The 20202-nt window shown below is 38.5% G+C and overlaps 1 protein-coding gene across 1 annotated transcript; it reads left to right on the top strand.

The window, feature by feature from the left end:
- Positions 1–12633: 12633 nt before the first annotated feature.
- LOC108999302 lies at positions 12634–13788 on the top strand. The gene is made up of 2 exons (XM_018976185.1): positions 12634–12696; positions 13459–13788. The coding sequence occupies exons 1-2, from the start codon at positions 12634–12636 to the stop codon at positions 13786–13788; spliced, it is 393 nt and encodes a 130-aa protein (XP_018831730.1).
- The last annotated feature ends 6414 nt before the right edge of the window (positions 13789–20202 follow it).

Below are 20202 nucleotides of genomic sequence, written 5' to 3'. Positions count from 1 at the left end.
AATACAATTCACATTGAAACTGTGTTGTCTGCAGACTCGTTCTCAACGCATTGATAATATAACATAACATTATAACATGTATACCCACCAGCCTTAGGTGTCATAACATTTGACTTCGCTCCGGCGTTTTTTAAAAAGAACTCATTCGAAATCCGTTGACTGTTATTCGTCAACCTAGGGGTTACTATATTCTTAAACAAACCAGAGTGGACAGAAGAGTTCCACTAAGATAATTCTTCATCTTAGTCTTGGGGGTTGTGATAAAAATTATTTTTATGCAATGCTTGAACAAAATGTATTTCATGACGTGCATATGTAGTAAGCTTCAGGAAAAAATGACATTTATATATAATATGCTAAAAATGGTAAAAATTTCACATGTTATGTAAATATGTACTCAATGACCAATGTATCATATAACATGATATTTTATGCTCAAAATGACAATTATAACATGAATGTGATATTTATCAATAAATCATAAATAACTTATCAAGGTGCAAGTTAGGCCAACTTATGAACTTGCTGAGTTTGAAAGGTCGTAGCGGCTGAAATCAAATTCATATTAAGTTAGGATTTATTCCACTATGGAAGATGTTCATATCAAAGGCTTAAAAAATGAATATTTACAAAAATACCCCTAAACTCTAAAAAATTGTCCCTAAGGCTCAAAATTTTTCACTATTTGCAAATAAACCTCAAATTTAACGAAAATTCATGGACCTCATATTTTTTTTATATTTTAAAACCATCTGTACTCTTAGAATTGTAAAATTCAAAATGGAACTAGCTCAAACATTCCCAACGCGTGGCATGCACTCTAGTTGATGCCTTAGTATGATTTCAACTATTGATTCCTATGAATACATGCTTATGCAAATTTTCTTTAGTCACAAACAATCACTATAGTCCTTAATGATATGATAAAGGCCAATTCTTGGATGAGCAAGTTCATCCCAACACTTAATCATGGCTAAAAACCTTAATCTTCATTAATTCTCCATTAATCAAGTTAGATATTCCTAGTGTAAATCACCAAGGCAAGCTTTCAAAACTCACACAAAACATGTATTTTCATTCTTATCCCAATCAAAAGGTTTTCTAAATGCTTAATCACCAAGCCTTGGTGGAATAAATCAAATTTCATGCCTTAATCACAAACTTACTTAAAACCCATGCATGTTTTGATGATCAACACATGATAGAATTAAAACCTATCATTTCATGCTTTTAATCGGAAATCAAACCTTCCATTATCATTCTAAGACAATAATAAATCATATCAAAATATGCTAAGACATGCCATAGCTAAGATTTTCACTTAAAACAATTTAAACACTTAAACCATTCTTTATGAACCTAGTTTTGAATTAAGCATGGTACCCTCTTCTAAATTCATTCAAAAATCACTCCAACACTTAAAATCACAACTTGACATGTAAACTAAGATCTAGGGCAAGATGAATTACAAGTTTCGTAGCCCACTCAAGCTCCTAGCACAAGAACTCACAAGAACTTCAACAACACTCAAGCGCGCGCGCGCGCACACACACACACACACACACACACCTTTCAGTTTCTCTCAAAACTAAGGGGTAAGATGGCTCTCAATGTTCAAGGGGAGCTAGAGATGAGGTGTGGAGGAAGAGAGGGGGTGGAGGGGCTTTTTATAGGTGGCCAATGGGGTGGAGATGTTGGCCTAAGTCCATGGGGATTGGGTGATATGGGCGGTGGTGTAAGGAGCTGAATTTTCAACTTGCATTTCATCATCTTGTGTCACTTATTGTAGAGTGAATAGTGCCCTAAATCACCATGACTTCATCACTTCAGGTGTTACATTGATCCTAAGGGCGCTGGTCAGGTCGTGGTGCAGAAGGAAGAGAAGAAAAACCAACAAAAACCAAACATGAGGATGATGGGTTTAAGGTGGTTTTCTTGGGCAGTTTTGATCATAGCCTTGACTCAGCCTCTTGTCTGATCTTCATGGCTACTTTGTGCAGGTCATAAGCCATTCTTGGAAGGCTTTGCAGGTGAGGGAATGTTTTTGGTTGGCTGCCAAGTGATCATGAAGTGGTAACTCAAATGAAAGGGGTGAAGGGAAATGGTTGCCAAAATGGAGGTGGCTTGGATGCCTTCGGTTTGGTACCTTCTTTGGGTGGGAAAAATTCGTCAAAAGCTCATGATGACCATGAGGGCCTCTTGGGGATTGGGTGGTGATGGAGGTGGCATGGGGTGGGGTGGTGGCTCAGCCATGGGCAAAAGGGGAGTTGAAACTCAACCAACTCGGTTCCCATCCAACTAGTGTCCAAGGTGAATTCGGTTTTGGTGTTTTGAAACCAATTTCGTCCAAGGCTTGGTTTGGGTCTAAAGAGATCATATGAGGTGTTTAAAGAACATAGTGCCCTCGAAAAAAAGGCACAAAAAGATTGGGCTTAAGGGCAAAACAATCCATTGCACACAAAGGACACACACGTGTGTCGATTGGTGTAGTTTGGGATTTTGATGTCTTTTCTTTTAATGAAATTTGTGAGGGTTTACCTAGGGTCCTAATATAATCTAAGAATGATGTGATTGAATAATGAAACAAGAAAGTTTCGGATCAAAAAGGCTAAAAAGATTAAGAAAGAAAATTAAGCTCCAAAACGTGGTTTAAAGATCACTAATCATGGGTATGTTGATTAATGGTCTTAACCCAATTTCAAAACATAATTTGGGTACTTAGGGTATGTCATGGGCTTGAGGAAACTCATGGTATGGTGTATTGAGCTTCAAATTGAAGAGTGAATAGAGGCAAAACAAGGGTTTGGGCCTTGTGGGGCTTAAAAGGGCCATGAGTGTGGGTTCATGGGCTTTGGGTTTGAGTGGATTGGAGACCTTGTTTCCAGATTTTGCGGGATTAAGAGAGGCCTCAAGATCCACAAAAATGGGGCTTGAAAGGCTTATCTTGACATAATTGGGCCATGGGTTAAACCTATACAATGCTGGGCCCAAAAGGCCTTATGTCTTCCTCATACTTGGGCCAAGGCTATCCTACCAAGACTTGTACTCTTATGAGGCTTGGTTTTGCTTGGCCCATAAATGTCCTAAAGTTCTAAAGGCCCTAATAGGATTACCAATGAGCTTGCTTTTCTAATCCTTCATGCTTAATAATTAATGACACTAAGTACCATGGTCTAAATAAATCTAACTATCTCCATTGAAATAAATAAATAAAATAAACAAACAAAATAATATAATAATAATAGCAATAAAAATAAAATATATTTGAAGTCCCAAATCATAAACTTAATCTAAAGGCGTTTAAAGATTAATCTTAATGGTTAATTAGACGGGGCGTTACATCAATCCCCCTTAAAAAAAGATTTGGTCCTCAAAATATGGGTCAAAGTAAGACATGCATTAAAGAAAGGTTAAGTGTGACTCACCAACTATGCTATAGCTCAGGGCTTGATGGGGGTCTCTCATCACCATCCTCTAACATCTCATCCTGAGTGTGGTAATAAAACTCATCCTCCTCTGAATCATAGAATGTATTGACTCTCTCCTCATGAAGTCTACACTGCCTAAATTCCTCGTCCTCAAGTTAGGGGTCTCCCTCCTCATGGACACGAACGCGACTCAAGGAAGAGTCAGAAAGATCTGATGTGTCGAAGGGAGTGGGGTCAGGAATAAGAACTCCCGCTCGACCTGATGCTGCTTGGTTGCCTAGCTCGACTCTGGTTGAGCTGGCGTAACTGAGAGAGTCGATCTCATATAGCGTCTAAGCCATCTAATCCTAGTCTCTCACATCCATTGGACGGGGAAATAAGGTTGATGCTCCTCATGTGGCAGTGCTCTCCTTAAACGGATGTTCCCTCTCCTATCATGGTCGAGGATGTGAGTCCTATGGTATTCCAGCCTCTCTTGCTAAGTCCAAAATGTGTCGACCATAAGGTCTAGCCGTCTCCGTCGCTGCTCAGCTCTCAGTCTCCGAAGCCAACTGGAGGTCATATAAGTCTGACTGGCAATCCTACCATTACCGACCATGGTGCAACTGGAAATGACAGGAAAGAATGCGGGTCACATGGCGAAATAAAAATGGATGACATGCATGTACGAATGAAAGTGAATGCCATGGTGTGATGTCAAGCAATTCACAAGCCAAACCAATAGGGGTATTTGTTTCTCATATCGGTTTCCTTTTCCCACGTAGCTTCCTCAATATCATGATTCTGCCACAGAATCTTAACCAGAGGAATTTTTCGATTTCGAAGTTCCTTATCCTTCCAATCTGTGATCTAAATAGGAACTTCTTCATAAGTTAAGGTCGAGTTGGAGCGAAATATCCCTCGTATCTATAAACTGTTGGTATCTTCTTCTCGAAGCTCTTCTTAAGGGAAGATACATGGAAGACATTGTGAATTCCTTGGAAGTCAGTGGGAAGATCCAGCCTATAAGTGACTGCTCCTACTCTTTCCAGTATCTCATAGGGTCCTACATATCTTGGACTTAATTTTCCCTTCTTTCTAAACCGAAAGACTCTTTTCATGGGCGATACTTTAAGGTAAACCCAATTACCAACTTCAAACTCGAGGTTCCTTCTTCGACATTCGTCATAACTCTTTTGTCTATCTTGGGCAGCCTCCATCCTTTCCTTTATTAATTGAATTTGATCCTTCATTTCTTGAAGAATCTCAGTATAAAAGAGACCTGCATTTCCTTCCGTACAAAGCTTCGTATGATGCCATCTAAATGGTGGCCTGAAGCTATTATTGTAAGCAAACTCAATTAATGGCAAGGGTCTCTCCCAATCGTCCTTTTCTTGCAAAACACATGCCCTCAGCATGTCTTCCAAAGTCTGAATTATCTGCTTAGTTTGCCCATCAGTTTGAGGGTGATTGACACTACTGAATTTCAACTTGGTGCCTAGAGTGTCCTGAAGGCCTTGCCAGAAACGAGAGGTGAAACGCGTATCCCTATTTGATACAATCATTTTTGGAACTCTATGTAGTCGCACTATTTTTGATACAAATGGCTGAGTTAACTAGTCCATATGGTCAGTATTTTTCATTGACAAAAAGTGAGCACTTTTCGTTATGTGATTGACCACGACCCAAATAGACTTATTTCCTTTCGAAGTTCTTGCTAGTCCAATTACAAAGTCCATGGATATATCCTCCCATTTCCATTCTAGGATTGGAAGTGGCTGTAATTCACCAGCGGGTCTTTGATGCTCTGCCTTGATTGTTATACATCCTTGTGCTTCCTGGGTGAACCGTGTATGGAGTCTGATGTGCTTCTCTTAATATCTTATCCCTGATCTCCTGATCAGCTGGAATAACCTTTCGGTTTTGGTAGTGCAAAAATCCATCATCTCTGAGGGTGAATCCTTCTGGTCCTTCTTTCTTTTCTACCTTCTGCCTGATTTATGCCCATTTGGGATTCTCTATCTACTGCCTTTTCACCTCTTTCCATTCCATAGGCACAATTTCTTGTACTGTGGTTAGGGATGCCTTAGCAGGAGGATCCTTAATCAATAAACTTCTCATACTGTGTAGAAGGGGCTCTACTTCCAAGGCAGGGCCTGTGGGACCATCCTTTTGCGTCTTCCAACTCAGCGCATCAGCTACCACGTTAGCCTTGCCAAGGTGATACTTGATTTCACACTAGTAGTCACTAATAGTTTCCAACCACCTTCTCTGCCTCATATTTAAATTCTGCTAACTGAACAAGTACTTGATGCTCTTGTGATCAGTGCAGATTTCACATTTTGCACCATACAAGTAATGCCTCCAAATCTTTAAAATGAAAACTACGACTGCTAGTTCCAAGTCATGGGTGGGGTAGTTTTGTTCATGGTTCTTTAGTTGTTGTGAGGCATAGGCATCAACCCGCTCTTCTTGCATGAGTATGCATCCAAGTTCTGATTTGGATGCATCATTAAATATTATGTAAGGCTTATGGGGCTCAGGCAGGGCTAGTACTGGCATAGTTGTGAGCCTTTCCTTGAGTTCCACGAAACTCCACTCACACTTCTCTGTCCAAATATACTTAGCATTTTTCTTGGTTAGGGTAGTAAGGGGTCCTGACAGCTTGGAGAATCCTTTCACGAATTGCCGATAATAACTAGCTAATTCCAGGAAACTCCAAATCTTGTGCACATTAGTCAGACGCTCCCAATTCACCACAACTTCGACCTTACTAGGATCAACTGATACTCCTTGACTTGAGATTACGTGCCCTAAAAATTTTATCTCCTTGAGCCAAAACTCACATTCGCTGAATTTGGCGAAGAACCTTTATTTTTTCAGCCTTTCCAGTTCCATATGGAGACGCTGCTTGTGGTCTTCTTCACTCTACGAGTATATCAATATGTCATGGATGAATACAACAACAAAGTTATCTAGGTAGGGTCTGAATACTTTGTTCATCATATCCATGAATACGGCGAGGGCATTGGTTAGACCGAAAGGACATCACTAAGAATTCATAATGACCGTATCTAGTTCGAAACGCCGTTTAAGGGATATCCTTCTCCCTAATCTTGAGCTGATGGTAACCAGACCTTAAGTCTATCTTTGAAAATACTGATGCTCCTTGTAATTAATCTAACAGGTCATCAATACGTGGTAACAGGTACTTGTTCTTAACTGTTACTTTGTTCAATTCCCTATAATTAATGCACATCCCTAACGATCCATCCTTCTTCTTAACGAACAGAACTGGCGCACTCCAAGGTGATGAACTAGGTCGAATAAAGCCCATTTTTCAGAAGTTCTTTTATTTGCTCCTTCAATTCTTTTAGTTGTAACGATAATGGGCTTTATGGACAGGGGTTGCAGCAAGCTCTAGCTCTATAGTGAATTCTGTTTCTCTATCGAGGGGTAATCCTGGCAGATTGTCAGTGAAAAACTCAGGATATTCCTAAACTATAAGTATCCCTTGAATCTCCTTATTACAACCATAATCTTCCACTATGAATGCTAAGTAGGCCGTGACACCACTAGCGATGCACTCCTTGCTTGCAAGGTTGAAATTAGAGAGGGGGTAGCCTTCACATTCCCTCCTGTATGATAGATTTGCCCATCTAGGGCTGAATCGAAGATAATCTCCTTGTTCCAAAAATCTATCCTAGCACAGTGTTTGGATAACCAATCCATTCCTAGTATAATGTCGAACCCTAGTTGGTCGAAGATGATGAAGTCGACTTCCATCAATCTCTCTCTCAGGATTAATGGGCAGTTTTTCAACATGCAGGTACAGGTGATCATGCTCCCATCAGGAAGTGACACTACCATAGCTTGATGTAACATCTGGGTCGGTAGGTTTCATGTGCGTGCAAACGCCGCAGACACAAAAAACCTTGTAGTGCTGGAGTCAAACAAAGCACAAGCCGTGTATTCGTATAACGTGATTTTACCTAAGGTGTAATCAACTACTAAGTACTAAGGGCTTAAGAGGTGCCGTGGAGGGGCACAGTGGCGATGGAGTGATGGCACAGTGGCTGGAGACGGCAAATCTGGCCGTGAGGTAGAGGAACACCTGTGAGAGAGTGAAAGAGCATGGGAGAGTTATGTGGCTCGGCTGGGCATGGGGATGCCTAGGGGAGGTTGTCGGTGAGGGAGGAGGCTCCTGGTGGTGATGCGGTGGCCGTGGGAGGGGGAGCTCGGCCGTGGGTATTGAGAACCCGTGCGTTGGAGGAGCTGCGTGCGTGTGAGGGAGGGATATCGGCTTTGGTCAAGGGGAAGGTCAGGGGATGCTCGTGGTGGTGCTCAATGGCCACGTACGGTTGTGCAAGGGGGAGAGAAATGAATGAAACCCATTTTGGTTGGGTTACCGCAGGAGGAGAGAGGGAGAGAGAGCTGTGCGTGGGGGAGCTTGGTGGTGGCTAGCTTGGTTGCCGGCGTGAGGGGGAGTCACCGGTGGTGGCGGTTAGGCTGGGCGGCCACGACGGCGCCAAGCTGGAGGAGAAGAGAATTGAGTGAGAGGGAGAGGGGACGTGTGGCGTAAGTTGAGGGAGAGGGAGGACAGAGAGGGAAAAGGGAAAGTGAGGGAGAAAGAGAGAGGGGCCTAGGTTTTAATACTAACCTTTTACCTTGGGAACTTCAAAACGATCTAATGGTGAGGAATTAAAACACTGATTTAAAATGTGTAAACATTAACTTAACTAAAAGCACTGAGATGAATTAAGATATAATATTATTTAAACTAAACTTTAGTTTATAAAATAATATTCCTTCATTATTAATAAAATGATAAAGTCTTATTTAATATCTTTAAGAGGATAAAACTATCTAATTAATTAGAGTTTTCAACATAATTTAAATCTCATAATATTTTAAATAACTAAAATTTCCTACAATTATGATATTTTTGGAGCTCTTAAAAAATATTATAATTGTCTTACTTAAAATCAAGCTTAGTCAAATAACACTGGGAACATCCCATTTAAATACTCATGGTTTTAAAACACTAGGCTTACTTTAGAAATCACTTAATATCTTTAAAACACAGCCATCGAGATTCGACTTGCATAACGAGACTTGTAATCGAATTTGCTTACGCCTGAAAGAATGAGCGGGGTGTTACATGTCTGCACCTTGGTTACCATAGCCAAGGTATAACAACCTCTCAAACCATATCATTTCTTGGTCCCTTAGTTTGGCCAAGAACAAGAATCATGGGAATAGTTGAGGTCCAACTTGTTAGGTACAAATTATTTCTTTGATGTTTTATCTTCTTCAATATTGTCTTAGTTGCAATAGGATTATTTTGGGAATTCTCACCCCTCCTTTTGTACTCGGTTTCCTTTTAATAATACATTGCTCACTTAGAATGAGGAAAACTAGTTAGTTCATTCATTTGTCTCAACTTTAGATTTTGGAAAAATATAAGATTGAAACATATAAGAAATCAATAGAAATAGTCTTCTTAGTGTCATACTCAGTTGAGCCAATGTCTCGATGACAGACTCATAGTGCATGCACGCTTTTTTTTTAAAATGCAAATCACCCTTAAACTCCAGCTCAATTTACATCATCCATCAAACATTTGATTTTAACAAACCTCCTTTCAAACTACCAAACGACTTTTATCTACTCCACAAAATAACTTCACATAAATACCCTTGATAAAATAACTGCGCACTCATCTCCAGCTTTGTTTCTAGGTGTTAATTTCATATATCATTCCTGAATGCCATACCTCTTATTTCATTTTGCTCTACTTCCAATTTTTCTCTTCATTTTTCTATGTTTTCTTGCTTTTATAAACATCCTTTACCAGACTACGGCGTTAGGGCTTCAGTTATGGAGAACCCTTACTTGAACCCTAACCCCGAAATCTCAAAACACATGGAGCTGCCCGAATCATCCTCAAAATCATATGCGGCCATAGTTGGAGACTCCAATCACCTAGAGCTATCCTCAATCCCAACTGCACATATCTTGTTGCTGATTAAACAACCACACCTAAGAAAGGCAATCCAACAATCCATTTTACTCCTCTAGAGGTACAAAAGTTAGAAGCTCCTATTCAATATGCCCTAGTTGCTAGATTTTTTAAAGGGAGGCCTAAAAAGGATGCAATAAAACATCATATTCTTTGAAATGGAATCTTGAGCATACTGTGACTATTGGATTGATTGGCAGACGATTTGGCGAGAGCATGGATCAGGCTCTCATGTCAAGGAAGGCACCCTTCAAATGGACTAGGGTTTTCTCCCCTGAAAGGGAACCCTAATTGCTCTAGTTTGGATAAAATTCTTGTAACCCTCCCAACTTCCGCTTGGGATTTGAGGTGATTGAAGGGTCGGGACATACAAAACTGGATTACATACCCCTCATTTATGACAATTAACATGCAATGCACCTAACATATTTCTAGCAATATGAATAAGTCACATAAAAAAAAGCCTAAGTAAATCATCGTACCAAAAAAACTATTTATCCAAAAGTAATCATGTCTTCTAGAGTACCATACATTCATTTGGGTTTCAAACTTAACCCATCATCCAAAATCACAAAAGACCATTATAATGTATCATACTTTAAAGTTACAATTGTATTCATCTTCATCAAGCATTCCATAATATATGCCATCAGTAGTAGAATGAGTTCTACGTAGAGAATGATCAGATCTATACTGTTATCAAAAGTGAGTTCATCTTCAACTATCTTCAACCAAAAGGGCTTACGCTTTCCCATCCTGCTCAACCTCTTCCTACCTTGCTACAATTTTTACGATTCTAGGGTAGAAATAATAGTGGGGTTACCACAGTGAGATTCCTTGAAATCTTAGTAAGTTATATTACAAACATACATAGAGATAACATAAATATGATTAAGGTAAATATGATCATGTATGCATGGACATGGACTTATGTTTCATGAAAATGTATTTGTCTCCTATCTAGAATCTTTTGCGTCATTCATAGAGCTTTGGAACATCATAACATACATGAACGTCTTGCATCTTTGTTTAAACATACATGTGGTACCTCACGGCTCCCATAAACCACGTGTACCTACTGCTTGTCTTCACCACATGACGGTTGATGCCTTATGTGGCTTCGTCTTAAGAGACACTCAGGCTTCACAAAACTTTCTTCACCGTGAGTACTCTAGCGCACCCACCTGTGAAAGTGCTCATAGCTTTGCATTTGGACCCTTGCGATTCCACTCGAAGTCATTGTTTGCTCTTCGTAACATTCTTTTATTTTCTTCCTTTCTTTATGCATGGCAATGCATGGACATGTGACAATGATTGATAAGTGTTATTTTTATATGATTTTTATCACTCTTTTATTTATCAAAAGTGTAATTTTCCTTTCAATTCTATTGATGTTATTTTATTTCGACATATTTTTTTTCTATATTTTCTTAGATTTGAAGGAATGAGAAGATTTAGTGCAAAATGAGAGCATCTTAGTACAAAAGAAGAGACTATGGATCTAGACCGATGAAAGGTAGCGAGATCTGAAGAGAGCCGATGAGATTTGGGCGAGGAGTCTTGTCCCGTGGGCAGCAAAGAGATTTCTCGCACCCAAAGGCGAGAAGTCTTACCTCTCGATAGGTAAGGAAACTCGCGACCAGAAGGAGCGAAGATTTGGTGACAAGGCTCTAGGCGGTTAGATTGGGCGACTAGTCTAAACGATCAACTTAAAAGATCAACCTAAACGACATCGTGGGCAACAACTAGAAAAGGCGAGAGAATCTTTCATCTCGGTCGGGAGTCTTTCCACTTGATAGGCGAGGATAGGGTCATGTGGTCTTTGTGACCTCCACGCCAGTTATATTCAGCGCATACGGCATCTACCCGGTGGGATAATTCGTCCTGATCGGGATCAATCGATTGTTGACCACCAAATCTGAGTCCCACAATCAATCTACTGGCAACAAAATCCTCTCGAACTCCACAATTCAAGCCACATATCACTAAATCTTCCATTTCAGATCATCCCGTTATTCTTGGGGTAATTATTTTTGTTAACATTTATCTTTAGAAACAAATTTGTAGATCTTTAGGCAAGATTGTAGCCGCAGTTATCTTGTTTCCATATTCGAATTTCAACATCTATTTAATCTCGACTTGTGGGATGAATAGAAGGGAGTTCTGAATTGGAGTAGAGAGTTTTATGTTTTAGAGTATGAGCCTGAGTTTAGATTCCATAATTTATTCTTAAAGTGTTCTTTCGAGAAGGCGGAACTGGAGGGCAGAGGCGAGAGCCGCATGCTCCATCAACTGACTTCAATGAAGAATACCAGTTTTATTCTTTTTTTTTTTTTTTTTTAATTTCATTATGAACTAATTATATTTTCTAGAGCTTTGATGTAGCCTAGCATTGAACACACAATTTATATTCCATGTTATTTTATTTTCAATATTTTCATGATTGAATGTTTATTCCTTGTTCTTAATGCTTATAATTTTCTAGCTAACTATTGTTCGATCTTTTGGATTGTAATGAGACCGAGAGGTGATTTGTAATTAAAGCTGTAGGATTAAACACCATTAGTTGAGCGAAAGCAGAGATGCTTTACCGTGACTAGTGTGATTTTCAAGAAAAATCCAAAGAACTTAATGAGTCTCCAATTAGTTAAATTCACATAGAGATATTGAGTTATTAATTGGAGATATTTTTAATATTGTTCGATAGAAAATATTGAATAGTTAAGGGATTTTTATCATCAATTTGGGATAATTGGGATTTTATAAAAATGAAGAATAAATTGTGTGGGATTTGTTAGGTGAAGTCAAATGCTCTAGATCTATTCTTATTATTTTTAAAATCTTAATTTTAATATTCTTTTCTTCAGTTTAATTTAGATAAACCATTCTTCAAATTTCAGTTTTTCAAATAGTAATTAATTTAGTCAATTTCAATACTCAATAGCATAATATTCCCTGTGGCTTCAATATCCGTTTTCTTTAAAACACTTTACTATTTATTACGATTCTGTGCACTTGCAGATATATTTTTATGTGAACAAGTTTTTAGCGTTGTTGCTAGGGAATTGTTATTTGTTATTGATATTGATACCAGCTAGATTTTTACTACTTTAGATTTTATTTTATTTATTTATTTTTATTTTAAAAAAGAACAAGGCATACAATAAAGAGAAGAAGAAAGAGGTCACTGCCTCCAAATTTAATATGGCCGACCAGGAGTATAAGGCGTTCAGAGATTATGTTATTACCACATTGGTGGCGCAGATGGCAAATCTATCACAACAAATAGGTAAGATGAACGTTAATGCTATCCAAACTAATGTTGTTTGTGATCATTGCGCAGGAAATCATTCAAGAGTAGATTGCCAAGTGGGGAATCCTATTGCCCAACCGAGTTACAAACAAGCCCATTACGTGTCCAATTTTCAACATCAAAATAATCCTTATTCAAACACGTTCAATCCCGGATGGAGAAATCACCCTAATTTTTCATGGAACAATAACCAAGTGCTGGCTAGACCACTTCAACAGTTTCCATAGCAAGAGAAGAAGCCGACACTTGAAGATATGATCATGCAGTATATGCAAAAGACTGATATGGTGATTCAAAACAGCTCGGCTTCAATCTGAGATCTTGAGGCACAAATTGCTCAGCTCTCAAACATGCTTACCGAGAGGACAACAGGAACTTTACCGAGCAACACTGTGACCAATCCGAAGGAACATGTCAAAGCCATAACATTGAAAAGTGGGCGGACATATGACTAGTCGGTAAATACCGAGCGAGATGTAGAAGCTGTCGAAAATGTGGAGTCCGAGAAGAAGAAAACCGAGTACGAGGTGAAAGAAGCAGATCGGGATGCGACCGTCTAACAAGATGAGAAGACTAAAGAGAATAAAGAGGGTGCAAAACCCAAGAAATCCAGGGAGTTTATTTCTGAAACTTATCCTCATTTAATTTATGATCCACCAATTCCTTTCCCGCAGAGATTAAGAAAAAATGAGATTGATAATCAGTTCTGTCTACAGTTGGCGACCGAGGAGAGCAGTGCAATTGTACAAAAGAAGTTGCCGCCTAAGGAACTAGGTATTAGAGAAGCAAAGCCGACCACCATCTCTCTACAGTTGGCAACCGAGGAGAGCAGTGCAATTGTACAAAAGAAGTTGCCACCTAAGGAACTAGGTTTTGGAGAAGTAAAGCCGACCACTATCTCTCTACAGTTGGTGGACAAATCCATTAAATACCCAAGAGGACTCATTGAGGATGTACTGGTGAAAGTTGATAAGTTCATCTTCCCGACCGACTTCATTGTACTTGATATGGAGGAGAACAAGGAGATCCATTTGATATTGGGCTGACCTTTCATTGCGATGGGGAGAACTTTAATTGATGTCCAGAAAGAGAAACTCATTTGGAGGGTCGATGAGGAGCAGGTCACTTATGATGTATTTAAATTTATGGAATTCCCTTTCGAGGTACATTATTGTTTTCAAATAAGCGGCTGAGACGTGATCATGGTCGACGAGACTTATGGAGTTGAATTCCCAAAGCTACCACGTAAGGAACCCCCAAATCTTGAACTTAACCCATTTTCAAATTTAAGGAACAAAGAGGCTGAGGACATCTCCAAGGGGTACACGGCTGCATCTTCAAGGAAAATATTCAATTGGAAGACCAAAAAAAAAAAATCAAGGGAGCTTCTCTTACCTTCTCTCATTCTTTACTTTAGTTTTTCTTCCTTTCTTCCCATTGATGACAATGCGATATTTAAGTTTGGGGGGAAAAGATATTATTTTATTTAAAATAATAATAATAATAATGATGATGATGATGATGATGATGATGATGATGATGATGATGATAGTATGGTTTGATGAATAATAAAAAGCCTATGCTAAGAATATAATTGAAATTGATAATAATTTTTAGGAAAAATTCTCATTACTTAAGTTTAGTTGTTAATTCTTTACTTGATCTTACTTAATTTGATATTCTCTATGTTTGAACGTAGGGTTTGAGAGCAACATAGGGTTTGCTGTATGGTGAACCCAACGGCGTTGTCGTCTTCCTCGGCGGTCCAGTCGTTTGTTGTTGCTAGGAATGTGAAGGAGTATGGAGCCATACAAGAGCCTATAAATTGCGTTGCTAGAGGTGGTTTACAAAAGGGATATGCAGGCATCATGGTTAATAGACCACAACCATTGCCGGCTATGGGAATTCCAGTTCGTGAGCCTAGATTTGTTGAGGGAGAGATGTTCTTTACGTTTTCTCAATCAGAAATCTTGAAATCGGCGGAACCATTTCAGTTTGCGATTGTTTTGAAATTCCACCGCCGTCGGCCTTCTCTTGATCATATTGGAGGTTTTATAAAAAATAGATGGGGTATTAAATCCATGCCAGTGGTTGGCCAATTACGTAATCCCTGTACTATACTGGTTCGATTGATAAATGAAGAAGATTTTGTGGCTGTTATGGCTAGGCAAAATTCTGATGTTGTTGGAGTTCCATATAAAGTTTTCCATTGGAACTTTGGGTTTAATGAAGATAATGAGTCTCCTTTGGTCCCTGTATGGATCATGTTACCAGGACTTCCTCTGAATTATTTTTAGTACTCCATGTTAAAAAGTTTTGGGGATGGTTTGGGACGTTTTCTAAAGTGTGATAATGCAACAATTTGTGTCACGAGACCGGAAGCAGCAAGAATTTGTGTGGAGATGGATGTATCGGTGCCTTTGAAATCTCACTTTTGGCTTGGTCCACCTGGGCTAGAGGCTAGTCATTACCAAGAAGTGATTTTTGAACATGTTCTGACATATTGCAATTGGTGTCGAAAGCAGGGCCATGTGGAAAACCAGTGCAAATCCAAGGAAAAGCATGTCATGAAGGGGAAGAAGAAAGTGGTAAAGGAAGAGAAAGGAAAAGGTGTGGAGAAAAAGGTGTGGAAATTGGTGGGTGAGAAAAAAGTGGAGGAGAAAATTCAGAATGCTGTAAAGGAAGTGGACGATAAATCAAAAGCAAGAAGGGTGGAAATTATGGAACGTATTCGGAACAAAAATAACTCGTAGAGTCAAGATTCTATGGAGGTGTTATTTGTTGATTCTAATGGTGATATAGCTTCAAAGAATCAGATTATTTTAGAAGATAATCCTATGGATCTTCTAGTGAGACAGTTGAATAATGATGGTGAGAAAGAAAAATGTGATGAAGGCATCCGTGACAATTTGATAGCACCGACTTCCAAATTGACTTGGTTTGAGTAGACTGAGAATATGGAGGATAATGATGGCACTGATAATTTTCTAGGAGAATGTTGTTCTCCCAGAAGTTCTTTAAAATTGATTGATAAAGCATTAGAATGTGAAGTATGCTACAACATTAAAGGGAAGGATGAGATGGGCGATGTTTGTTTGGATCATTCGATGAAGGTTCATTCGTTGTCAGATAAAGAAGATGAAGATGAGATTGAAGAGCTGGCAGCCAAATGTTATGATTCGGACAGTGAGATTGATGTCCCGAATAAACAATTTCGACGTGGAAAAAAGAAGAAACCTATTGTTGCTTTTGAACAAACAACACGTTCCAATAAACATTATTAATTGATGAATATTCTTGTATGGAATATTAGAGGGATTTGTTTGTTGAAGCCAAGTTTATGGCGTATTATTAAGAAATACCATCCATTGGTTGTTGCAGTGTTAGAACCTTTTGTTTCAGTTAATAAGTGTGCTCGTTGGGCACGTTCGTTACATCTTCCTAGTTTTTGTCATAATATGGAAGCTGGTGGAAAAGTTTGGCTATTATGGGTAGATGAAATTGATTTTCAATTACATTCGGTTATGGCACAAGCTTTATCGGGTTGGTTTTCCCATGGTAATTCTTGAGTTTTTGCTTCTTTTATTTATGCAAGTTGTTTCCAACAGCAACGACGCACCCTTTGGAATTATCTCAAGGATATTAATATTGTTGGTTTTCCTTGGTTTCTTGGCGAAGATTTTAATATTATTCATTTTGAAGGTGAGAAAATAGGCAGTATTTGCCGTTCATCCCGAGATCGTGATGAATTCAATAATTGTATTCAAGCTTGTAGTTTGGTTGATATTCTGTATTCGGGTAATCGGCTTTCTTGGTGTAATGGGAGGTTCGGGGGTGGAAGAATTTGGGCTCGCCTTGATAAAGTTATGGTGAACACAGTTTTTTGTCGACATTTTCTAATGGTTGAATGGAGTATCTTCCTCGTACGTCGTCTGATCATTGTCCCATGATTACTAATTTATTGCATGAGAGGCATGTTGGTCCTAAGCCATTTCATTTTCAAAAAACGTGGTGTTATCATGATGATTTTTTACCTGTGGTGCGTGATTGCTAGAGCCAAGATATTCAAGGATGTTCGATGGTGCAATTTAGTGGCAAGCTAAAAAAATTGAAACAAGTGTTGAAGAAGTGGAATATGGAGGTTTTCAGTAGAGTGGATGCTGATCTCAAGGTCATTGAAGAGGAACTAATGGTTCTTGAAAATAATGTTCAGTAGCATTATTCACAGGATATGGAATTTGAGCTTTTGAGATGCAAGCAAAAGCACATACAATATATGCATAGAGAAGAGATTATGGGTTGTAAAAAATCAAGAATAAAGTGGATTTGTGAAGGAAATGAAAACACGGCTTTCTTCCATGCTTCTCTTAGATGCAAAAAGAAATTTAAAGCATTGGAAAATATGGTTCTTGATGACGGTGGAGTGCTTGAATCAAGTGAAAATGCTCAGTATGCAAAGAACATATACCAATGTGTAAACATAAACGTTTTCAGAATTCAGAATGCAAAAAAAAATGTTTACCTTCAGAATGCATAAACAGAAACATTTACTTTCTGAATGCAAATATCAAAACATGTTACAAAAATATCAGAATGAAACTTTCAGAAAAACATTCTTATTAAAAAATCATTTGGCATATCAAAATCTGAAACCTCATCTTTATCAATCAGAACATTACATCGGAATAGATACCATGTTTAACTCCCGTGGTAAGGTTATAAATAAACCACCATTATAACTAGTGGAAGGGCCGTATCCACTATTATAACCCGTGGTTGGGCCATATACCATGTTTAACCCATCGTGGTAGGGTTATAAACCACAATTATAACCCGTGGATGTATCCACTATTATAACATGCGGTTGGGCCGTATTCACTATTATCACCCGTGGTTGGGCCGTATGCCACTATTATTACCTATGGCTGGGCCGTATCTACTATTATCACCCATGGTTGGGCCGTATACCATGTTTAACCCTTGTGGTAGGGTTATAAACCACAATTATAGCCCGTGGAAGGACTGTATCCACAATGATAACCCATGGTTGGGCCTTATCAAAACATAACAGAACCATCATAATCAAACTTTAATCAGAATACAAAATTAGAATCTCATGCCAAGGTTTTCTGATGCCACGTTATATCAAAAACCAAATACTGAACAGTTTCAGATAATTCCACATGTTCGAAATAAACAGAATCAAAAGATCTTCATTTATTCACAGCAAAACTTTTAGATCTCATGCATCAGAACATCTTTATTTCATCAAGACAAAACTTTCAAAAAGAAAGACTCATATTCGCTCTTTTTCAAATAAAAAACAGAATGCACAAAAATTAGCTCATGTCTACACCAATCATGAAAAAAATACTATTCTCTTTGTTACGGATCTCATAAGTAATGCAAAGCAAATAACTGAGGTTATTTTCACATTTATTTAAAAAATATATATATATATATATCATGCACATTTTCAAAAATCAACCTCAGTTCATTTTCTTTTTATGCAAAATCTAACATAGGAACCCCACTTACCTGGACTTCTTACTTTGTCTGAATTTTTCCACAATAGTGTCGAACGAATATCAATCGTCGCCTATAAAATAATCACGTAATTTTCATAAGTTTTTCGTTGAACACGTATTTCAATAGTTAACCTAAAATGCTAAAATAACCTATTTTAATTCCTCAAAACCTAAAATTCTCATAACCCTAAAATACCATCACTTCCCAAGTTCCTCAACATCCACTTAATTTCTCCATCTAATACCTTAAACTCTAAATGATTTTCTTACAAAAATAAAATAAAATACATATCTAAATATTTATTCAATTAAACTAAGATCCTTAAAAAAATGCATTTACACTTAATAATCACTTACCAAAAAATTCCCACTCAATGGCAAGTCCATTTATATATAAAAAAAAACCCGGCTTATGATATATGTTCCAATTTTAAAAAATTGAGGTAATGATGTCAAAACAAGTATTCTTCAAAGTTTACCTACTAAGGCAATATTGTTAAAAACATTTATACGTGTTTGAGGTACTTTACGTATAGTCACCCTAAAGGCTTGATGGCATTTTCTGTACATAAAGTTGACTCTTTGGTTATACTCAAAGACACCCATATTTGTGAAGAAACAGATGACTTATCAAAATCTGAAGTTGTGCAACATAGGGTCTTACTCACCAGAGAGTAAATAGCCAATCAGAGTGGCACTAGGATGAAGACGGCTTCCAGTTGATCGTGGCCTCTGTTGCTTGGTGGTAGGGCTATGAGGTGTGAACGAGAGAGAGTTAACGTGAGGGAAAAAGTGGTAGAGAGAAAAAGAGTAGGGGAAAAGGCTCTTCGTGGGCTTACCGAGAGGGACACGACGGACCTAGGTGCATGACCAGCATCTTCTGGAGGTTCCCACTTGAGGCTGAGCAGCTGGGCAGCGGCACTGTGGTTCACTATGGAGGAAAGCAGATACTCTGCTTTCAGTGGTGCAAAATAGAGGCTTGTGTGTGGCGTTTCCTGGACGTGGAGGTAGTGGCTGTTCCACGGTGGTCCCGTGGTTGATGCTAGGAGAAGTGGCTGCTGAGCTTCACGCGGTGGTGAGGACGGGCACTGAAGTTGGACGGTGGGAGGGGCATGCAATGCAATGCTGTGGTTGCTATCTCTATGGAAGTGCACGTGCTTCGTGGTTTAGGAGGGTAGAGGTTGATGGTTGTTTTGCTGTGGCGTCTTGTGTTTAGGAGGAAGAGAAAGTATGCAGGACATGTTGAAGGCGCATATATATAGAAACCAAAACTGATAAAAACCCTTGACAAACAAATGGGAGAGACGTGCATTAGTGCATGAGCATGAAGACGTGCATCGCATGGAGTCCAATCCTTGGTCCGATGGGCTTGGGCTTCTTGGGCCCATTTTAAAATCTTTGGCCCATGTCTCGGATATTGTATGAGTTAAAATAATTGAGCTGGTTAGATCAATCCAAAAATCTCTTTGGTTTGTTCGTAATACTTCTCATAGGTCGAGTATATTATAAATACTATTGGGCCTTCAACTCACATTCCAAACTAGCCTAACTCGTTCCAAATAAAATAAATTCTAGTTGATCCATAACAAAATATTAACCGAAAATAATCTAAATATCAAACCCAATAAAAGTCCATATTTGATCAAAATAAATATAGGGCCCATAACCTATTTCCAAAAATACTCGCTAGGCTTTTCCTCAATAAAAAAAAAAAGGAAAAATCAAACATGAGTTTTGCATTGAACCCGGGTGTTACGTATAACATGCTATGAATTTTCATCAATTTTCATATAAACATATTAAATACACTACGTAAAAGAGTCAGACCAAGATCTTTCCAGTAGTTTACCGCTCAGAATGCCTTTTCTACATTAAAACAACTTGTGAGCAACCAAATGACCATGAAAGTCAACACAAAAGATATTTGCAGAA

Source organism: Juglans regia, chromosome 12, assembly GCF_001411555.2.
Source record: "Juglans regia cultivar Chandler chromosome 12, Walnut 2.0, whole genome shotgun sequence".
Lineage (NCBI taxonomy): Eukaryota > Viridiplantae > Streptophyta > Magnoliopsida > Fagales > Juglandaceae > Juglans > Juglans regia.
Note: the sequence above shows the minus strand (reverse complement) of the source record. Positions and strands in the feature narration are given on the sequence as shown.